The sequence below is a fragment of the Seriola aureovittata genome, chromosome 3 (genome assembly GCF_021018895.1).
Source record: "Seriola aureovittata isolate HTS-2021-v1 ecotype China chromosome 3, ASM2101889v1, whole genome shotgun sequence".
NCBI lineage: Eukaryota > Metazoa > Chordata > Actinopteri > Carangiformes > Carangidae > Seriola > Seriola aureovittata.
In genome coordinates, this window is record NC_079366.1 from 15,807,094 (window position 1) to 15,826,036 (window position 18,943).

The 18,943-nt window shown below is 41.9% G+C and overlaps 2 protein-coding genes across 4 annotated transcripts in view; both read left to right on the forward strand.

Moving 5' to 3' along the window:
* The first annotated feature begins 4,374 nt into the window (after nucleotides 1-4,374).
* On the forward strand, nucleotides 4,375-15,326 carry LOC130165104 (uncharacterized). Of its 2 annotated transcripts, XR_008826707.1 has the most exons (19): nucleotides 4,376-4,935; nucleotides 5,151-5,309; nucleotides 5,890-6,008; nucleotides 6,097-6,280; nucleotides 7,128-7,240; nucleotides 7,328-8,570; nucleotides 9,223-9,347; nucleotides 10,289-10,532; nucleotides 11,043-11,170; nucleotides 11,271-11,367; nucleotides 11,487-11,609; nucleotides 11,904-12,076; nucleotides 12,355-12,452; nucleotides 12,934-13,061; nucleotides 13,302-13,482; nucleotides 13,707-13,851; nucleotides 14,826-14,902; nucleotides 15,120-15,181; nucleotides 15,278-15,326. XR_008826707.1 is itself a non-coding variant. In XM_056370039.1 (18 exons), exons 1-17 carry the CDS (start codon nucleotides 4,512-4,514, stop codon nucleotides 14,898-14,900), a joined length of 3,759 nt encoding a protein of 1,252 aa, XP_056226014.1. In that variant the 5' UTR covers nucleotides 4,375-4,511; the 3' UTR covers nucleotides 14,901-14,902; nucleotides 15,120-15,326. The 2 variants fall into 2 exon arrangements, 1 of the variants encoding a protein (XP_056226014.1); XM_056370039.1 differs by having other exon boundaries at nucleotides 4,375-4,935; nucleotides 15,120-15,326.
* A 1,740-nt stretch (nucleotides 15,327-17,066) lies between these two features.
* Nucleotides 17,067-18,943, forward strand: part of rbfox2 (RNA binding fox-1 homolog 2) — a 35,830-nt gene continuing 33,953 nt past the window's right edge. The window contains exon 1 of one of the 2 annotated variants that reach the window (XR_008826574.1): nucleotides 17,067-18,292. Coding sequence is in view for 1 of the 2 variants with exons in the window: in XM_056368668.1 (XP_056224643.1) it covers nucleotides 18,041-18,292 (252 nt within the window). In the remaining variant the exon portion in view is untranslated. The remainder of the gene's footprint in view (nucleotides 18,293-18,943) is intronic. The other variant, XM_056368668.1, reaches the window with a different exon arrangement.

Consider the following 18,943-nt stretch of genomic DNA (forward strand, 5'->3'; position numbering starts at 1 on the left):
GTGACTGTAGATATGTGTACATATTTGCAACACTTTGGATGGCAAAATACTACTAATAAAAAAAAAAGAGATATACAGTATATACACTGACATTTATTTTTCAAGTGGTTTAATAACACTTACATCGGCCTGAGCTTCCACTGGAAATGTCATTTGTATAATACATGTAGGAACCTTTTTCTGACATTTACAAACTAATAAGTTGAGAATAAGACATTTAGTGTTTTCCTCTGTGCGCCGGCCTCTTTTAAATGGGAATATAAAAGGGTAGGAGTGAGCAGATATATAAAAACTTACATTATAGTGGCAGCCACCAGAAGCAGGGTGGAGTTTATTAACACACTAGACTCTTCAGATAAAGACAAACTGTCATATCTGAAATAGATAGGTGTTATTATTGGCTGTAGTCAAATACTACCATGCTATTAGGGGATTACTTGGCAGACAGTGCACATCTTGTAAAGCCTTTTATCACCTACCTCGGATGAGAGGAAGCTCAAGTGATTATGGGTCTTCTCATTACTACAAAGGAGTTTCATAGAAGGACATTAAAAGAGCATTTTTATATTGACAAAGTCTTTTCTTTCCTGCCAGGCCTCAGCTCATCTCTGCCTCTGTCTTATCTCCCCTCAGGCTCTGCAGTCTCTCAGTGAACACCATGTGGATTGAGGAAGTCTTGATCCAAGTATTACAATGGCTGCCTTATACTGCTGGAGGTGGGATGAAGATAGATACCATAATTGCTTCCTTTGCTCTTTCACTGACCACTCCCTCATTTGTTGACAGTGCAGATTCACTCGGTGTGAGCGGCCCAACCTGGAAATATATCAGGATCTGGAATTACACTGACAGATTCCCACTCGGGTCATCTGTGTGAGGTACAGTAGCTTAATATGAGGCCAGAGTCAAATTACCCTGTTCATACGGCTCACTGCTGATAGCAGGGAAGGTACAGTATGTGCAGCTCCTGTGATTAAGTAAAACAGGAAGAGGGGTGTATTTTCCTGTGGTTTGGAGCTGCATTGAAGGCTCCCCTCTCCTACAGTCGTTCAGAGTATCATCAATGGATCCAACAATCTGTAGACACGATGCTGTTAGACTCAAGGTCCTCTCTAAAAAAAAACCTGAAGGTTGTTTAAAAACACTTACCGCTGTTCTGAAGCTATTTCCATAATTCTCAAAGATGAAAAAATATCATTAGGTTCTGACTGCATTTCCTAATCCAAGTACCCCAAGAACATCCTGTATCTCTTTGGTCTTTTTGTAAAACCCATCAAATTATTAACAAGTAATTTTGTTTAAAAATATAAAATACTAGAACGAAACTTCATAATGTAGGCTATTAATACTCAGTTCATGTTATACAAATTGAGTAAGAGAGAGTAACAGTGATGGTTGAAGAAGTCAGATCCTTTACTTAAGTAGGAAGTACCACCCTACTCACACAGTACTCTGTTACAGGTAAAAATCCTGCATTCAAGATCTTATTTAAGTACAAGTACATAAGAAATCAGCAAAATGTACTTCAAAACGTTATTAAACACAGTAAACGTCCCCTGTATCTGAGATATGATATGTGATATTATCAGATTCTTAATATTGACACATCAATGTGTAAGCAGCATTTTACCTCATTTTTAAAATCAAAATTCATCTGCTGATTATTTTCTCAATTAAATGATTCATTGTTTGATTTGTAAAACTTCTGACACTACTGAGAAATGCCATCACAATTACCCAGAGCCTTAAGTGACACCTTCACATTGTTTACTTTGTCCTACCAACAACTGGACAAAAAATAAAATTAAATAAAAAAATAAAAAAATAAATGACAATCCCCATCTTTAAAAAGTTGAACAGCGAAATTGTAATTAGTATTTTTCATGAAAAATCACTTAGATGATTTACAAATTAATTTTTTTTTTTAACTTTGTCCTTGAGTAAAATGTACAGAACTGGGGCATCGTGTAGTGTAGTGGTTTAAGCAGGCGCCCCATGTGTAGAGGCTACAGTCCTCGCTGCAGTCCGCCCCGGTTCAAATCCCGCATCGGATGGCCTTTCACTGCATGTCATTCCCCGTTTCCTGTCACTCTCCACTGTGCTGTCCATTAATGGCATAAAAGCCCAAAAATATATAAAAAAAAAAAAAAAAAATGTACAGAACTGATACTAGTAGCAAGCTACTTGAGTACATGTACTTACTTTCTGGGTAAAAGTGGCACAACAATGGGAAACAGTTAAAAAAAATGTTTTATCATGCAGTATAGACTATATTATATATATTTTTTATTTGCATTATTTTGTATCTTTTTTCATCCTGATTGTTAAAACAGCCTTCGAGGGTTCTTTACTATGTTTTCGGAGGATTGGATGCTTCGCACTGAGACTTGAAAGTAATGGTACGACATGAGAGGCAGAGACCGGGGTTAAGTTTTATCTGTGGATCAGGCCCATTGAAAGCACATATCTCCTTTAGAGTGAATATGTTTCTCACAAGTTCTGCGTTACATAACTTTGTGCTATGCTGACCGGGCCATTAGTGTAAGTCTCTGTTTTTATTATAGTACCGCTGAGATGAAAATCATTCAAGAGCTACATTATTGTCAGAGGGTGTGGGAATAGACCAGGGGAAGTATTTTCTCCGGGCAGTAAGTCTGAATAGAAGTCAAGATTGAAACCATTATATCTGACCCCTGATGGTTTGTCATATCCTAACAGTGAACAGTGAGTGGGTGCTGAGCAGTGCTAGTTTCCCTTGTACACCACTTCTGAGTCAGTGGGGTTTTCTATTCCCATCACAACATGTGGGCCTCTGCAGAGAGAACAGTCTAACATCCATTGTGCTGTCCATTGGAAAGATATTACACAGAAGTAGCTGCTGCTGAAATCTTTCAGGAATAGACACTGACAATGATCTCATTTCTAACTTTGAATGTTGTGGTTGATATATTTTTAAAGTTATACTCTGTCCTGGGAGGTTCTTTATCTACACAGATATCATCTTAAACCAAACCAACAAACTCAAGCTTTCTTTCTCTTTAAAGTTCCCCCAAAGAACAAAACAGAGGCCATATGCAGCAATGCTGTGCTGATGTTGTAACACAGACAGCACACATCTCCCCTTTTTCAGATTAAATCGAGCTCTTGTTGCATCTGGACACTCGGGCTTAATTCTTGAAGCAGCTGACTGCAAACCTGCAGCGACACATTAATCGAGAATCTCCACCAAAGTCACACAGACTCTCCTCCTCTCCAATACATCGTGACTCAGACCTGCAAGACTGTCCCTTCACCTTTCATTCCTCCACCTCATATATGCAATGTTAGTCTGATAACAGCCACTTTTAGCCAATTTCTTTCTCTCAACCTGCAGTTCAGGAGCCCCACAAGGGGTCATAAGATAAATTTGAGGTGTTGCAAGACATTTAACAAGAGAGCAGGACATTTTTTTTTCTACGCAAATGTTTTCTTTTTCACTTGCCTTTTTTTTTTTTTTTTTTTTTTTTATCTTGTAAATTGCTCAATATTTTTACTTCTTCAGCACCCTAAACTTATCCAATCTCTGGCTTGTAAGTGACAACTGGAGACTGTCTACTACATCGGCTGATTCTTTCATTAAAATACAGTACTGTAAGTGTGTTTGTTTCTAGAGATTTATAGCTGTCAGATGTTGGAATACTGGTACAGATCCTAGACAAGACTTGGTAGCTTGTGAAACTACTATAATGTTTTTGATTTAAAAAACTATCTGACTTAACTTCAGACAACTGTCAAACCTGCAAGAGAGTAAACAAATCATGGTCTTTCAAATACAAAGACACGATTACTTTGATTTAGTTTTTGGAAAGTGTCAGTGTGCTATCAGCTTTAAACATTGTGAAGCATCCAAAACCTCATGTCAAGTCATGATATAAATTAGTCATGTTATAAATCAGTAGGATCTTAAAATGATTTCGCCATGACCTCGACTGCTGCGAAGGCTGCAACTAACAATTCATGTTATAATCTGTCAGTTATTCTTTCCATTAATCATATAGTCTATAAAATGTGAAGTGAAAAATATTCATCCCAGTTTCTCTAAGTCCAACGTGACAGCTTCTTTTGCTTGAAAGATGACTTAAAAGATTAAACGATTTTTCTATTATCAAAATAGCTGAATGTGATGATGGACTAATCAATTAATTGCTTCAGCTCTACATGTGGCTGTGCTTGTGTAGAGGTAAACTTACCAGGCTCTAAAACAGATGACTGCAAATGATAAAACATGCTTGAAACTGAAAGAATTACTCATGAAAAGTGAATTGAGTGTCATTATGATAATCAGAAGATTAACCAGAAGATTTACCCAAGTATTAGCGCTCTGATCATAACATCTCGTGTTGTTCAGCCTCACCATCTGCGCACTTGCAGCGTTTTAATTGGTCCCTGCTTGATGACTCTTAATTGATCGCCCTCATGTTCAGGTGACGCCTCTGTGCGCACGTGAGCAAAAAAGCATCAACAATCCGGCGATGTCGTGCAAACAGAAAAGTGAAACAACTTTGTTTTTATTAGTGGCAGTTTATCTTTACACATTTCGAGTTTGTCATTCGGTGAGTTTAGGACGGTGGGGGGATGGTTTCAGTGCTTCTCAAGGTGAAGCGTCAACAGCTACGAGGGAAAAGATTAAACAAGACGACGGCGTCCGGCAGGGAAACTGGCATTTGGTTGAAAAGGTTATCCTGAGCACAAATCTGCGCAAAGCCACCCAGGAGCTTCGGCCTGAATCTGCTGTCTTTCCCGGGGAGCCACTTCCGTATCTCATTGTGCCTAAACTTGATGAAACTGGCAGCAACTTTGCGGCCAACAGGTCGTCTTGGTCTGTTGGTAAAATCAGCACGGAACCAGGGTTCTCTGCTCCAGACTCAGGAGACGGATATCAAGCAGATTTTACAGGTTAGAGCTTCTTAAAGGGGAACTCCGCCTAGTTTAACCTCTTAGTCCTTTGACAGGTGTTGGGGAGCAGCTGCAATTTAATATTCTCAGGTGTTGCAGGAGTGGATTGCTCTTTTCAGAGATGCAGGAGGAGATGCTTTCACGTGGGGCAGTAGAGGGTAAAACAACGTAATCATCCTTCTTTCTTTGTTTATATGCTATTTTATATCCTTTAGGTTTCCATGGAGTCCAGGGGAAGGTTTTGGGTCCCTCATTTGACTCCAGTCCACATTTCTCTGAGTGGCTGGCAATGAGACCTTTGGTGCAGTGTGATGAGAATGTCATGACCTTCACTGCCTCGGGACAAGGACTGTCGCACCTGTTAGTGGACAGAGGTGAGATTATTTAATACACTATTTACTTATGTGGCAGAGGTGTTTGGACGGCTGCTCTCTCAGTGTAGGCTAAAAACAGCTCTGGATGGAGTATGCAAAGGAAAGTACATTTTATTGCAGGGGAACCACTGCCAACAGCAAAACTTTTATACAAGTAATTAAAAGTTTATATGAAATCCTCATCCCTATAGTGCACTATTGACCTACTTTAAAAATCAAAGCTATGTTACGTTGATCAATTAATTGATTAATCATTTATGCTGTAAAATGTCAGAAAATGGTGAAAATCCATCACAGTTCCCCAGAGCACAAGATAAATTCGATGTTGTTAATTTTGTGTAACCAACTGTTCAAAACTCAGATATTGAAATGCAGTGATCTGAAACACAGACGATAAGCAAATTCTCACTCTTTTGAAGCAAGAACCAGTGAATATTTGGTATTTAAGCTTAATTAAGAAGGATTAAACCATGAATCTCTGTATTAAAATTGTTAGTTTATTTTCTGTAGATCGATTAATCGATTTATCATTCTTTTGTCTGAGCAGTAAAATCAGCTGTTCAACGTTTTCTCTTTCCAGAGGGAGCGTCTCCCATCTCTCTGTTCCAGTTGCCTCCGTACTGCGGGTATTCGGTGAGGACATCATGGAGTGACCTTGAGATGATAGTGCCTTATGATGCATGTTACATTACACAGGAGGTACCAGCAGCACCTGCGTTACATTTCCACCATTAGCAGTTCCCGTGTGCTGTGTTCATCACCACCCCGTTGTTTTTCTTTCTTTCAGAATGGCAGTTATGTGTTGCCCATGTTGTGGGGGGGCAGTCCACTGAAGCTCTCCTGCCCAGTGCAGATGTCCACACCTGCCCCTTCTTCCTCCTTATCTGCCCCTTCAGTCTTCTGTTCCCCCTACGGCATGGCAGTGCAGATGCATGGGCAGGAGCAAGACATAGCACTGCTGGGAGTCGTTGGTAAACTGGGCTTGGCTGTTGATAATTTGATGGCTGTTTTTGATCGTAACAATTTTAAATTTTTTGCTTTTAAATACTATTGAGTGCTAATGCTTTTGACTGTATACACAGTTCTATAAAGCCTAGAATAAGACAAACCACATGGATTACAATGTGAATATTTGGATTAGTTTTTATCAAAATGCAGTTTATATTTAGAAATCTGTGTTTATGTCTTTTTAAAAGTGAATTTAAAGTCTAGATTTAAATATGACCATGCCTGTAGCCCATAAATAGAGGACATAGAGATCATGTCCTTTTTTTCCCCCCTTTTTTTTTTCTGCAATCATTGTTGTTTAGCAATCCTGCCCTCTACGGTTGACAATTTAGACATTTTTTTTTTAGGCTTATTGCGATGTCTTTAGAACCAGTATATTTAGATCAGTGTATTTAAATGTGGCCACTTTTAGACCAACAACACATAAAAATAAATATTCTGTATGTCATTCCTGACAGCATGGAGAGAGCTTTGAAACTGGGTTCATACTTTTCTAATACATTTTTCGGACATTTACTGGGAAGAAATACAGTACGTAATCTGATACTCAGCGTAGGCAAAACAAAGACTTTTGGCGAGAGATTAGTTGGTTGTCTTGAGTTTAATTAAACTTATTCAAATAACTTGATATAGAAAGAAATATTTAAATAGTTATATTTGATTTTATTTGGTTAGTAGTTGTATAAGTTTTACAGAAAGATTTAACTGAACTTTGAACTCTTTCCCTGTAATTACAGCCATTATACATCTCTTTCCACATAATGCAGTGTAAAAATCCCAACATAAAAAAGGGTGTAATCTGCTTTACAGTGAACGGAGGCTGGGGTCCATTTGTATCTGAAGAGTGCGCCCACCGTGTCCACTCCCGACCCAGTGAGCTTACCTTCTTCATCTCCTACAAAGCTGCTTGTATCACTAGTGGAGTAAGTTGTCTAACTTCATTGTGTTATTATTGCAGGTTGCTGGCTTGTACCAATAATATTTTTTATTCATTTTTTTTTTTTTCTCAGGAGGGATTACATCTCCAACTTCTATTAGATGATCACGAATACATCCTCTCCTGTCCAGTCAATCCTCAGTTTCCGTCCCTCCCAGATCCTGTTAGCCCTGCACCCACCGCTCCTCCCCCTCCCCCTCCTCAGCCTCCAACCAAGGAGCCGACTGCTCAACTTCTAGACTACCCCTACTACCCATACCCTGGGCTCCAGTATCCCCAGCTTCCCCAGCTCTACCCCCCTGGCCCACAACCTGTCCATCCGCCGAAGCCCACTAAAGGCAGTCCTCCTGGGCCCCAGCCCCAGCAGCAGCAGCAGCAGCAGTCCCTCTACCCCATGGGACCTGGCAAGTTGCCCTACTCTCTTGGAGAGCACCCAAAATACCTTTCCCCTCCCTACCAGTCTCCTGTTGTGGTACAAGCTACATCTGCCCCAAATCTTAGCCCTCTCAGCCTTTCTCAATATCAGTCTGGTCTGTATTACCCCCACATGCCGCTCTACTACCCTGCAGTGACACCACCTCCGACCCCTGCAGCTAAAAAAACTAATACTACTACTGTTCCTCCAGCCACTGACCCACCTAGACCTCCAGCAAATCCGTATGACCTTCAGTATTACTTTCAGATGCCGTACTATCCTGCACCCTCTGCAGCACCAATGACCCAAGCATCTGCTCCTCTCCCTCCCAGCCCGCCTCATCCTCTTCCTCCCCCCGCTCCACCAAAACAACCTGAGGATCCACAGTACAAAGTTGGTCCATTTTATCCACACAGTCTTTACAGCTCTTACTATCCTTATGGACCAATTAATTACCCAAAACTTGGTCTTGAGTTTCCTTTTTACCCCCAAATACCCGCTTACTTCCATCATCCCACACCTCTGCCGCCTGGCAAAGAGATGTCTCAAGCCATTCCTCAGGAACCTCAGAAACCAGCTGCTCCACAAGCCAACTGCCCGCCTTACACTAACACCCTTTGTAGCTACTACTCTTACCCCTATTATCCATATTATCATCCTTTTTACCAACCACACTACCATCCACATTACCCTCCTGTGCCACAGTATCCAGAGATTCAACCACCAATGGCCACAAAAAAGCCTGTCACCACCACCACTACTACTCTGACTCCCACAACCGCAAGTACGACTGTGTCCGCACCAACTGAACCCACTCCACAGATGCTGCATCTCAAGTGTCTGATGGGGAGGATGGTTGTCTTCCTGCCTTTTGCTCACCCAGACTCCATCCAGGTCAGAGGTCAGTGTTTGTGTAAACATAAGAGCTCCTTTTTCCAAAAAAGAGCCAGATGTGGGAGATTTTATCTGTTGTTGCCCGTGATTTATCTTCAACAGAACATCTCTTCGAGATCCCATGTCAACAGTTTTTATTCTTCAACAGTCTCTTAGATGCTACATAGGAACAAATGGCAAGAATGAATGTAGCATCCATACACATAATTAATACATTTGTATTTTATTTCATACATTTAAATATGTAGGGCTGCAATGAATGACTAATTTCAATAATGATTTGTCTGCAGATTAGTTTCTTTATGAATAGTTTTGTGTATAAGATTGAAAAGAAATAGTGAATTCTTTATTTTATTATCATTCATGACAAAGAAAAGCAGTAAATCCTGACATTTGAGCAGCTAGAACCAGTGAACATTTTGCACATTTACTTGAAAAATTGACAAACAATAATTCAATATTTAATTTAATTTATTTTACCAAACTCAATAGTCTAACCTAAAAGCTAATGAACTATAGGATAACTATATTGATTTGAGTTTGAATCAAGCACCTCATCAAGTAAAAGTGCATAATATACTCGGCGTTCCTAGATCGAGTGAGTATATAAACTTTAGCACGAATATCGAAGATCTGACAATCATTGTTTCTCACATCAGACCAAATGAAGGCATGGCTGTTCCTCTCCAGTGTGTCCCCACTGTGCGGGTACATGCTGCAGATGGCTGAGGGCTCTGGGGTAATCCTTCACTCTCCTCTGCCTGCCTGCCACAGCCAGTCACGGGTAAGATCCTCCATAATGCTTCGTCACTGCCTCTGAATGCATCACCCTTATGTAACTGCTTGACTTTCACCCATGTCCGTTTTTTTCAAAGAAATGATGTTTAGTGATGTCATGACAGGATGAACTTGTTGGAAAAATCATTTCATTTATATTGTAGACACATTAGATAAGTTTCTATGCTTTATTTTATTTTATTTTTTTAATTTTGGATTCCTGGTAGTTGTATCTTGTCCTGGGGTCTGTATGAAATATACACAATACAAATCAACTCTTACTACACAATAATGGTGACAGTGCAACAGCTACATACATTTAGACATGAACTGAGCTGTCTCAGTGTCTTTTGTCTCTTCATGTCATCCCAGACTGACTCCCTCTTGTCACTGGAGATGGGTCTTTATGACTCTGGCTGTGTGTTTGGGTTCGTTGTCATGCTGCTGAATGAATTCAGGAACGCTCAGACGCCTCCCTGATGGTATTACATGAAGAATCTAAACATCTGTCGTGTCTGAAACCTTTGCACAGTACTGTATATAAATGGATGGAGAAAACATTAAAGAAATGTCATCAAACACAAAGACACCACAAAGTACAAAATTATCTTGGATTGCTGACACTGGTGGGTTTTGTACCACTTAGGTTGTCACTGCAGCGATTTATCACACCAGTCCTGTATATATATGTGGAACACAGATGTATCGTTTTTCCCAGTCAGCAGTTCATATTTACGATTAATCCCATATGGACTTGTATGCAGCATTTGCTCTGCATGCATCTGTACAGGGTGGAGTTTTTTTATGTACCATGCAGTCCAACTGGTAAGTTTTTTTTATTTTTTTTCACGAATTGAGCTCAACTTGCAGACTCTATTTTTAAATACAGGAGCTGGAAACCATGCGTGGTTGTTCATACTGACTTTATTGATCTCTCTCTCTCTTTAGACTCCCACAACCATTTCCTTACCTCTCAGGTTTTGGGATCTGTCCATGGCACGGTATAGGACTCTGGAACTGCAATGCCCTTATGAAAGTATCCCTGTAACCCCTCCACCAGTTACCCCACCTGTCTCCCCTACCCCGCCCAGCACCACCCTCTCTCCTGTGCTGAAGCCGAGAGTCATCTGCTCCTCCCATCAGATGACTGTGGAGCTCCCCTCTGGTTCCACCTCTGGAATTCTTCTTAAAGGTGTGTGTGTGTGTGTGTGTGTGTGTGTGTGTGTGTGTGTGTGTGTGTGTGTGTGTGTGTGTGTGTGTGTGTGTGTGTGTGTGTGTGTGTGTGTGTGTGTGTGTGTGTGTGTGTGTGTGTGTGTGTGTGTGTGTGTGTGTGTGTGTGTGTGTGTGTGTGTGTGTGTGTGTGTGTGTGTGTGTGTGTGTGTGTGTGTGTGTGTGTGTGTGTGTGTGTGTGTGTGTGTGTGTGTGTGTGTGTGTGTGTGTGTGTGTGTGTGTGTGTGTGTGTGTGGGGTATATGTTCCAGGTGCATATGGTTGCCATCAGTGCTGCATGAGTTGAATTTTAACTGACTTCAGGGAAGCTGCTCTGGTGTACAGTCGAATGGGGGTGGGGGTTGGTTTTTGTTTTTTTGTGTTTTGTTTTGACTGGGCAGCACTTAAACTCTTTTCCTCACCATGCTGAGAGCTGTAATTGTGCCATTTAAAGTCCCCACAAAAATTGTATGTTTCCACATGTACTTTTTCAGACATCAAAGGGAACTGGATGAACCTCCAGGATGCCCCAAAGCACTGTGGGTATTCTGCAAGCAAAGGCAAAAATGGCAAAATCCATTTGAGTCTCCAGTTACACTCACGCTGCCACATGAGCGTGCAGGCAAGTATTGACTCTGATTTCACACTGAGCACAAGACCTTTTGTATAATTGACCATTTGCTTTACCTATTAACTCTCGTATAAACATTTTTCTCTAAAAGGGTAAAATGTACATCATCACTGTTGTCTACATGACAGTAGATGGGAGAAGGGAGGCTCAGTTTTCTTGTCCGATTGGCATCCCAGGGCCCGGAAAAGGTAGATAGATTTTATGTTTACACCTCTGAAAGGCTATTCAATTTGCCAAAGGGTGTTTTCCCCAGGCCATTCAGAGTTATTTTAACTTTGCGGCTGACATTTGTCGTGCTGTCCCACAGAGTGCAACCTTCCCAGCGAACAGCGTCTCCCCTGCGGACCCGCGTCTGTATCCCAGCCACAGTGCCTCTCCATGGGCTGCTGCTTCAGCAAGCACCCCCCTGCCTGCTACTACCCCATGGATGGTGAGCTGCAGTTTGTGTCCCCACTGGCATTTTCACGCCACTTAGCTAAGTACAGTTGAGCTGTTTTGGATACGGAAATGTAAGCACTACAGCTGCTAGATGCGTGAAGAGGCATATTCAGGGCCAACACAGCATGATTCAAGCTGGCAGTGACACAGAATGAGAAAAGGGTATAAGATACCTTGGGTCTCATTATCAATTGCCTCCTGAGATTTCTGACCTTTTGTTCATCTGACCTTTACATAACTGTGCATGTGTATCTATATATTTGTGTGTATGTGTTTCCTCCTCCAGAGTGCACTATTGACCGCCACTTTGTCTTCTCCGTGCCTGCCTCCCTCACCGAGCCCCCTCTTTCCCCTGCCCTGCTCGTCGCTGCCAGCAACTCCACCTGCAGACCTCAGAGAGTGACTTCTGACTATGCTTTGTTCAAGATCCCAATGGATGGCTGCGGGGCACGCAGAGTGGTGAGCTTTAACGATTAAACACTTTTCCCAGAATATTGCCAAGTTGAGGAAGACGTGCCTAAATAGGAAATGTGTGCCCAAAAGGGCTTGGGGTCAGGGCAGAGGCAGGGAAGTCAGAAAATATTGAGAGACGGAGTAACACAGTGTTCGTTTTGGTCTTTTCATGAGATTTATTAATCATTGTAAAAATAAAGAATAACTCCAAGTGTTATCCTTTTAAATGGCCTGTATTTAATTAGTCCGTATACTAACTTGTGTGTCTGATTCTGTCCTGACAGAGGGTGGGGAAAGTGGTGATCTACATGGTGGAGATCATTAACAAGGTTCAGGCAATCAGCCTCAACTATGGCACCATCACAAGAGATTCTCCAGTCAGGTCAGAGCTTGTTGCTTTTGATCATCACAGCATCCATGTTTTTCCCCTGAAGTGCAGAGAGGATACAGGTTTCATTTTGACCAAAAACTAAACCAGTTAATGTCAGTTACACTCATTTCATGTAAATATTTTAAGGAAGGTTAGTGAGATAAACTTGCAATGATGCAACTGATTTTTCTTTTTTTTTTTATTTCTTTTTTTGGCTTGACGTTTTTGTTGTAATCAATTACACATTTGGTATTTTTTTTTCTTATTTTACTTGCCTACATGACATTGACTATTTTTGGGGAAAAATATACTTTATACAGTAGATGTCCAGTGGTCTAAGAATCTAAGTGATGCCAATTTTCATGGTTCGATTCCAGCGTGGGATCGTTGTCGCCATTCCCCTTCTCTCTCCCTGCATTTCCTGTCAGTTTTTATGTTCAGCCATAATTTACGCTTTAGATTTCCATTACCATGTTTCCTGTCTCATTCTCAGGTTGTTGGTGGAGTGCCGGTTTCAGCCGGGCACTGTCCTGACTGTGAGCTACCTGGTGAAAACGCCCACCCTTGGCCCTGAGGTTCATACCCAGGGAATGTTTGGAGTCCAGCTCAGAATTGCCAAAGGTGAATGGTCTTCATTTCAGCACTGACAGCTGCTTTGCGTAACTTAAGAAATATAATTTTGTCCGAGAACACAAGGTTAGTCCAGTCGAGATGATTGAATAACAAATCGTAAATTTCAGCACCATATGAAAGCTTCAAAACCTATCCTGATCATCTGTAGAGAACGTCCACCTCGTTTTGAGTGGGTGAAAGTTACTATTATGATCTCCGGTTATTCCAACACACCTCCTTTTGTCCCAGATTCTCAGTACAACAGCTATCACCCTCAGTATCACCAGCCCCTGCAGATGCTGCTGGGGAAACCCCTCTACCTGGAAGTGCGGTTGCTTAACGCCCCAGATCCCAGTTTGGTGCTGCTGGTGCACTTCTGTGTGGCCTACCCCCGCTCAGGAAAATCTGTGTGGGTGCTGCTTTACAACGGGTATGTTGAAACATCTCCTGTGTGAAGAGAACATCAACGAAAAAATATTGAGCTCAACATAGTTACTGCAGAAACACCAGAAATTAAGATTCACTGCACACAAATATCACATTTTAAGAGAGTTTTTCCCTGAATGGAGACAAAAGGTAAAGTGAACAGATGTATGTTTTTGAAACTATTGTCCTCTTATCTGATTGGTTCGTTACTCCAATCCTGCTCCCTAGATGTCCCAACCCCTTGGACCCAGCCCCGCAGCAGGCTGTGGTGTCTGATCCACGACCACCCTTTCCTCAGGGTCAGACCCGCCGCTTCACCATCAGCACCTTCCAGTTCCTTCCTGATGGTGAGTTCAAGGACCCAGAAGAAGAGGTAAGGATGAGCAGAGACCCTTGGGTTCTATAAATAACAGTGGTCGGGATATTCTTGACATCTAACTGTGTTTTGACGGGACATGGCGTGTAAAATCATTACATGACAATATTTGAAGGAATAGTTTGTTAGTTTGAGAACTGCACATATTTGCTTTCTTGCCAAATGTTAGATGAGAAGATTGGTACCACTCTTGTGTTCGTAGGATAAATATGACGCTATAGCCAGGAGATTGTTAGCTTAGCTTAGCATAAACCCTGGAAACTGGGGGAAACAGCTAGCCTGGCTCTGTCCATATGTAACACATCTGCCAACCAGCTCCTCTAAAGATCAATGATTAATTGTATCTTCATTCAATCTATGGAAACCCAAAGTGTGAAGTTGTGTTTATAAAGTGCTGGTAGGGGGGTGTTTGTTTCTTTTCGACAAAGCTGGGTAAACTGTTTTCCTCTCTTTCTTCTTTATTCTAAGTTAAGCTTTTTGGCTACTGGGTGTTCCTCCATATTTTACAGATGGAGAAGAGAGAGGTATCAATCTTCTTCTCTGACTCTCTGCAAGAAATTAAATTCTGTTATTTCTCCAAGTGTCAAACAGTAAAACATGCAGCTGTCTGCCCAGGGTGCTTATGAATTTGCCCTTGTGATAATTAATAAATTCTTATCTGAGGGTGGCAGTTAGACCCCCAGTTTATTTTAGCCAAAAGTAAATATAAATTTGTTAAAGTATAAGGCTTTCCCTTAGTGCAGATTCATTTTATTGCTTTAGTCATCAAAAGCATGTAGTGGAAAATGAAACCATTTACAACTGTATCTCTAAATCTCAAGTCAGCATTCATTACAAGGAGATGTGGAGAGGCCATTTTGTAAACTGCACATTCTGGCCAAATCTCAATTACCAGCAGCTGTTTGTCACAGTACATTGTGCACACTCTGGAAACTGGACGCTACATCTAATCCTCTGCTCTCGGCTCTCAGATCTACTTCATGTGCTCAACTGAAATCTGCTCACCACGTGACGGACCTTGTGTCGAAGGATGCTTTGGCCAATGACGGTGAGGAAAATTAGCTCTCTGTCCTCGAGTCACCCACCACACCCCTCATGAACTCTGGAAGATCACATGAAAATACTCATGAATGAGCCCCATTACACTGAAAACGGCCTGAGAGCGAGTACTGGCTGCTGGGTCCATATGACAGCAGGACAATGATTTAGTAATGAGGAGGGATTTGAATTATTTATTAAGACCGATCCATTTCCTGTTTTTCCAGTTATGACTCGGATAATGCTTGAAGTTGGTTGACACGAAGGTGATGGTTATGATGATGATCTGGTAAGCAATGCTAGAATTGTGTTGAGCTCCTGTTTAAAATACACCAGTGTTATATTTCCGTACTGACCATATCTTGACTGGCCTCCTCTTTTTCAGACCTCAGACATCACTCATTTAAACTGGGAATAAAAGCTCTTAAAGGACACTGAGGGTGTGTGTATATTTTTGTTTCTAAGCTCTCAGCCACTTGGTTTTACAGCAGGAAGTGGCACTCCATCAACAAAAGGGAGGCAGCTTTGTTTACGTGAACAGTTGGCCCTTGTGTACTGAGTCTGACTGAGACTCAGACTGGCCTTCTTTGTTGCTCTTCATGTGGAACATACAGTAGGTTTACAGCAGTAGAAGCAGACGATTGAGGAAGGGAAACAAGATCTAACGCATCAGTAATAGTGACTGCGTCTGAAAGGGAACTTCAGAATATTTCCACTGAAGCTTCATCGTACAAATGTGGCCAGATTAACCTGCTTGGGGGCATTAGGCCAAAAATTAACCCAATCAACCCCCCACTGTGCACAATGTGTACTATACTGCTTTGCTGGGATATTACATAGCCCAAGGTTTATTGTGTTATAATTGGATTAAACAAATTAAAATTCTGCACCATGTCAGCACAATACCATTTAATGGCTTGTATTACATCAGCTAATATTTTTGTGATGCATATTATGATTTTACACAGATAACATTACAATTAATGGAAAAAAAAGAATTAGCAAACCACTCCGCCAAAGTGCCTCACAGACTTTACAGATTAAAAGTAAACGTCTCAAACACAACTATAGGAACTCGCCTGTATGTATGTATGTATGATGTCTTGTTGTCATAATGTCAGGCAACCCAGTGCAGATTAGGAAACTGCTGCTTCAAGTCAAAACAATTGTCTGGCACTTAATCCTCCATAAGATGGCAAATTGTTGTTTATATAATTGTGTGTTATTTGTAGGAACTAAACCAAAGAATACAATGTTAATCAGTCAGCTGTAGAGGTAGGAATATATTGTTGCCTTTTAGAAAGAGCCAAGGCTAACTGTTTCCCCCTTTTCCAGTCTTTATGCTAAGCTAAGCTAACTGTCCTGGCTTCTTTGTTTTTAACAGTTAAGAGTGGTATTGATCATCTTAATTTTACTATTGTCAGGGAAACCATATCTCTCAAAATGGTGACCTAGGTAACTATGAAAGTAATTATGAAAGTAGAAATGTATACACTGCCATTGTAGAGTTGGAGGGATAACACACAACAGATTTTTAAATTGAGGAAAAGTGAAATAACCTGCATCAAAAGTAAGAGACATTGTGTCATACATTGTAAGATTAAAGATGGGGGGGGGGGCTTAAAAATCAAGATTAGGATTTTCAAATCATCTTTTGCTTGTATTGTAATTTGCTACAGCAAATTGCCTTTGAAGTATGTGCACCTCCTGGTAGCCTTTGACCACTGGGTGTCATCCAAGCAATAAAAATGCCAGAGGAACATAAGGTACTCCATGCTGCATGACTCACAGCTGGGCTTGTGTGAAGACCTTGGCCTGCGTGTTGGTTGTGTAATGAGTTGGGAATGAAATCTTCCACAGCTAAACTTGATGATAAGCCCACCCCTTTGAATACTTAAACAGCGCAGAAATAAGGTAAAACTCAAGAGTCGTGCACCAGTACAAATGTAAAGAACAGAAGAAACACTTGATTTAGAGGTTTCGGGATGAACAGTATCAGCATGTTAGTTTCTCTGGGCAATAAGACCCCCCCCCTTCACCTCAATACACATACATACACACACACTCTCACACACCTCCCCTAAGTGAAATGTATGGAAGCACTGCGGCACACTGCGTGTATTTGCAGGCTGCATGGCTGCCTGGCTCTGCGTTCAAAGGGAGAGCGGAAGATAGGAGGAGGGGAATGACTACACCGAGAGAGTAGGAGGAGGGAGGGAGGACAATTTCCTTTCTGTAACACACACGCTACAAGAACACACCGGGAAAACGGAGCGAGGAAAGAAAATAATAGGCGAGAAAGAGAGAGAGAGAGGGTGAAGGAAACACCGCAACCCCTCCGTCCGTCCGTCCATCCGTCCGTCCGTTGGTTGTTTTTTTTTTTTTTTTTTTTTTTTTGGGGAGGGGGGGAGAGAGAAACCGTCTTTTCTTTTAACGCAGACTTGCGGACTAACATGGGGGGAAGAGAGCGCTCCTGACGAGGATTGACTTTCAGTGAACCTCTGCTCTGTGGCACAAGTCTGAGGCTAATAAGACAAGAGAGGAAAAAAGGGCGACAGGGAAGACATGTTGAGGGGTTTTTCGTCTTGAGGTTGCGGTAGGATGTTCATGTTATGCTCTTACAAACAGGCGGCTCGTAGAGAAATAGAAAGAGGGCAAATGGAAATTGGGCGGTAGGCTATGCTCAGGAGCCATTGTTTTGATCGGTGTTTATTTAATTGGTTTGTTATGATCTGAAATAGCGAAGGCCTCTCAGGCAGCCCCGCAGTAAATAAATACACGGTCAGCAAACGGGGGCTACATCGCAGGAAATTAACCCGACAAGCCTGCTTATATTTTAGGGGGCATTTAAAAAAAAAAAATTGGACCGCTGTGTTTTGCAGTAAGTTAAACGCGTTGTTTATGGGCTATTTGTCTTTGAAACCAAACGCGGTGTTGCTCAGCAAGAGCCAAAACATTTCCAGATACATCAACTCTTAAGGGGGTCATACAAAGGCCCAGCAGAAAACACAGTGGAGGCTACTTGGCAGCTTTAAAAGGCTGCTTTAAGTGCACAGTACAGAGGCTGGGTTTAAGCACAAAGGTGCACAAGATTAGTCGGGTTTATCCCCAGTTTAGCTCGAGCGAGGGGACAAAAGAAGATTTTTAAATGTTAATGTCGACCGACGTTGCATCAATCATGCTGCCAGTGTCCCGGGGTCTCATGGACCGGGATAGAGAGCTGGACACCATGGCCGGGGTGCACACCAACCCGGGCGGCGCTCCTGCAGCTGTCCGGGGCATGAAGCGAGGAGACCCGGAGCCTGACGGACAGACGGCGGCGGCTCTGGTGGACTCGGCCGGGGCGGAGTGCAAGCGTCCCCGGATCGACGGCTCAGGAGGAATCGGCGAGGTTGGTCAGGTGAGGAGAGGAGTCTTTATGTACAAATCCAGCAATGCAGGCGCGACAAGCAAAAAATGTGGTGCTAGGATCTCTTAATGCACGATAGGGTTACCTTTTTATCCCATAAACAGATGTAAAGAAACCCTCTTTTAGTTACTACAGTGTGCTTGCATATGTAACCTGTTTACTCGTGGTGGTTGCAGTTAGTTGTATGCAGATAGTTGCAGCTACAGCTGCAGCAAAGGGGCCACCAATGGGCCCAGTCCATTCCCAACACTGCAGGAAATACCACCACATTTCACAGCTGGAGATGACTCTACATGCTCTTAATTCAGTTGTAAGAGGGCATTGCAATAGTCCACATTGAATGCAGTTCATACTGTTCATTGGGCAGTTACACTGCAGCTGCCATACTGCACCCCAGATATTTACTAAGGGTTTAAGAAGCAATTGCAACGCAGTATAATTTGTATAAACTCAATCCACAGTTGTTTACTGGCTTGTAATGTCTGGGCTCAGACGTCCTGTTGCTTCAAAACTCTTCAGTGAGCATCATCTGTTTTATGAATATCAGTAAAGCCCAGGCAAAGTCCCAGCTGAGGGTGGGGAATGTAAACAAACCTGACCTTTTATTATGCAAAAAAAAAAAAACATCTGCCATGTGGCATA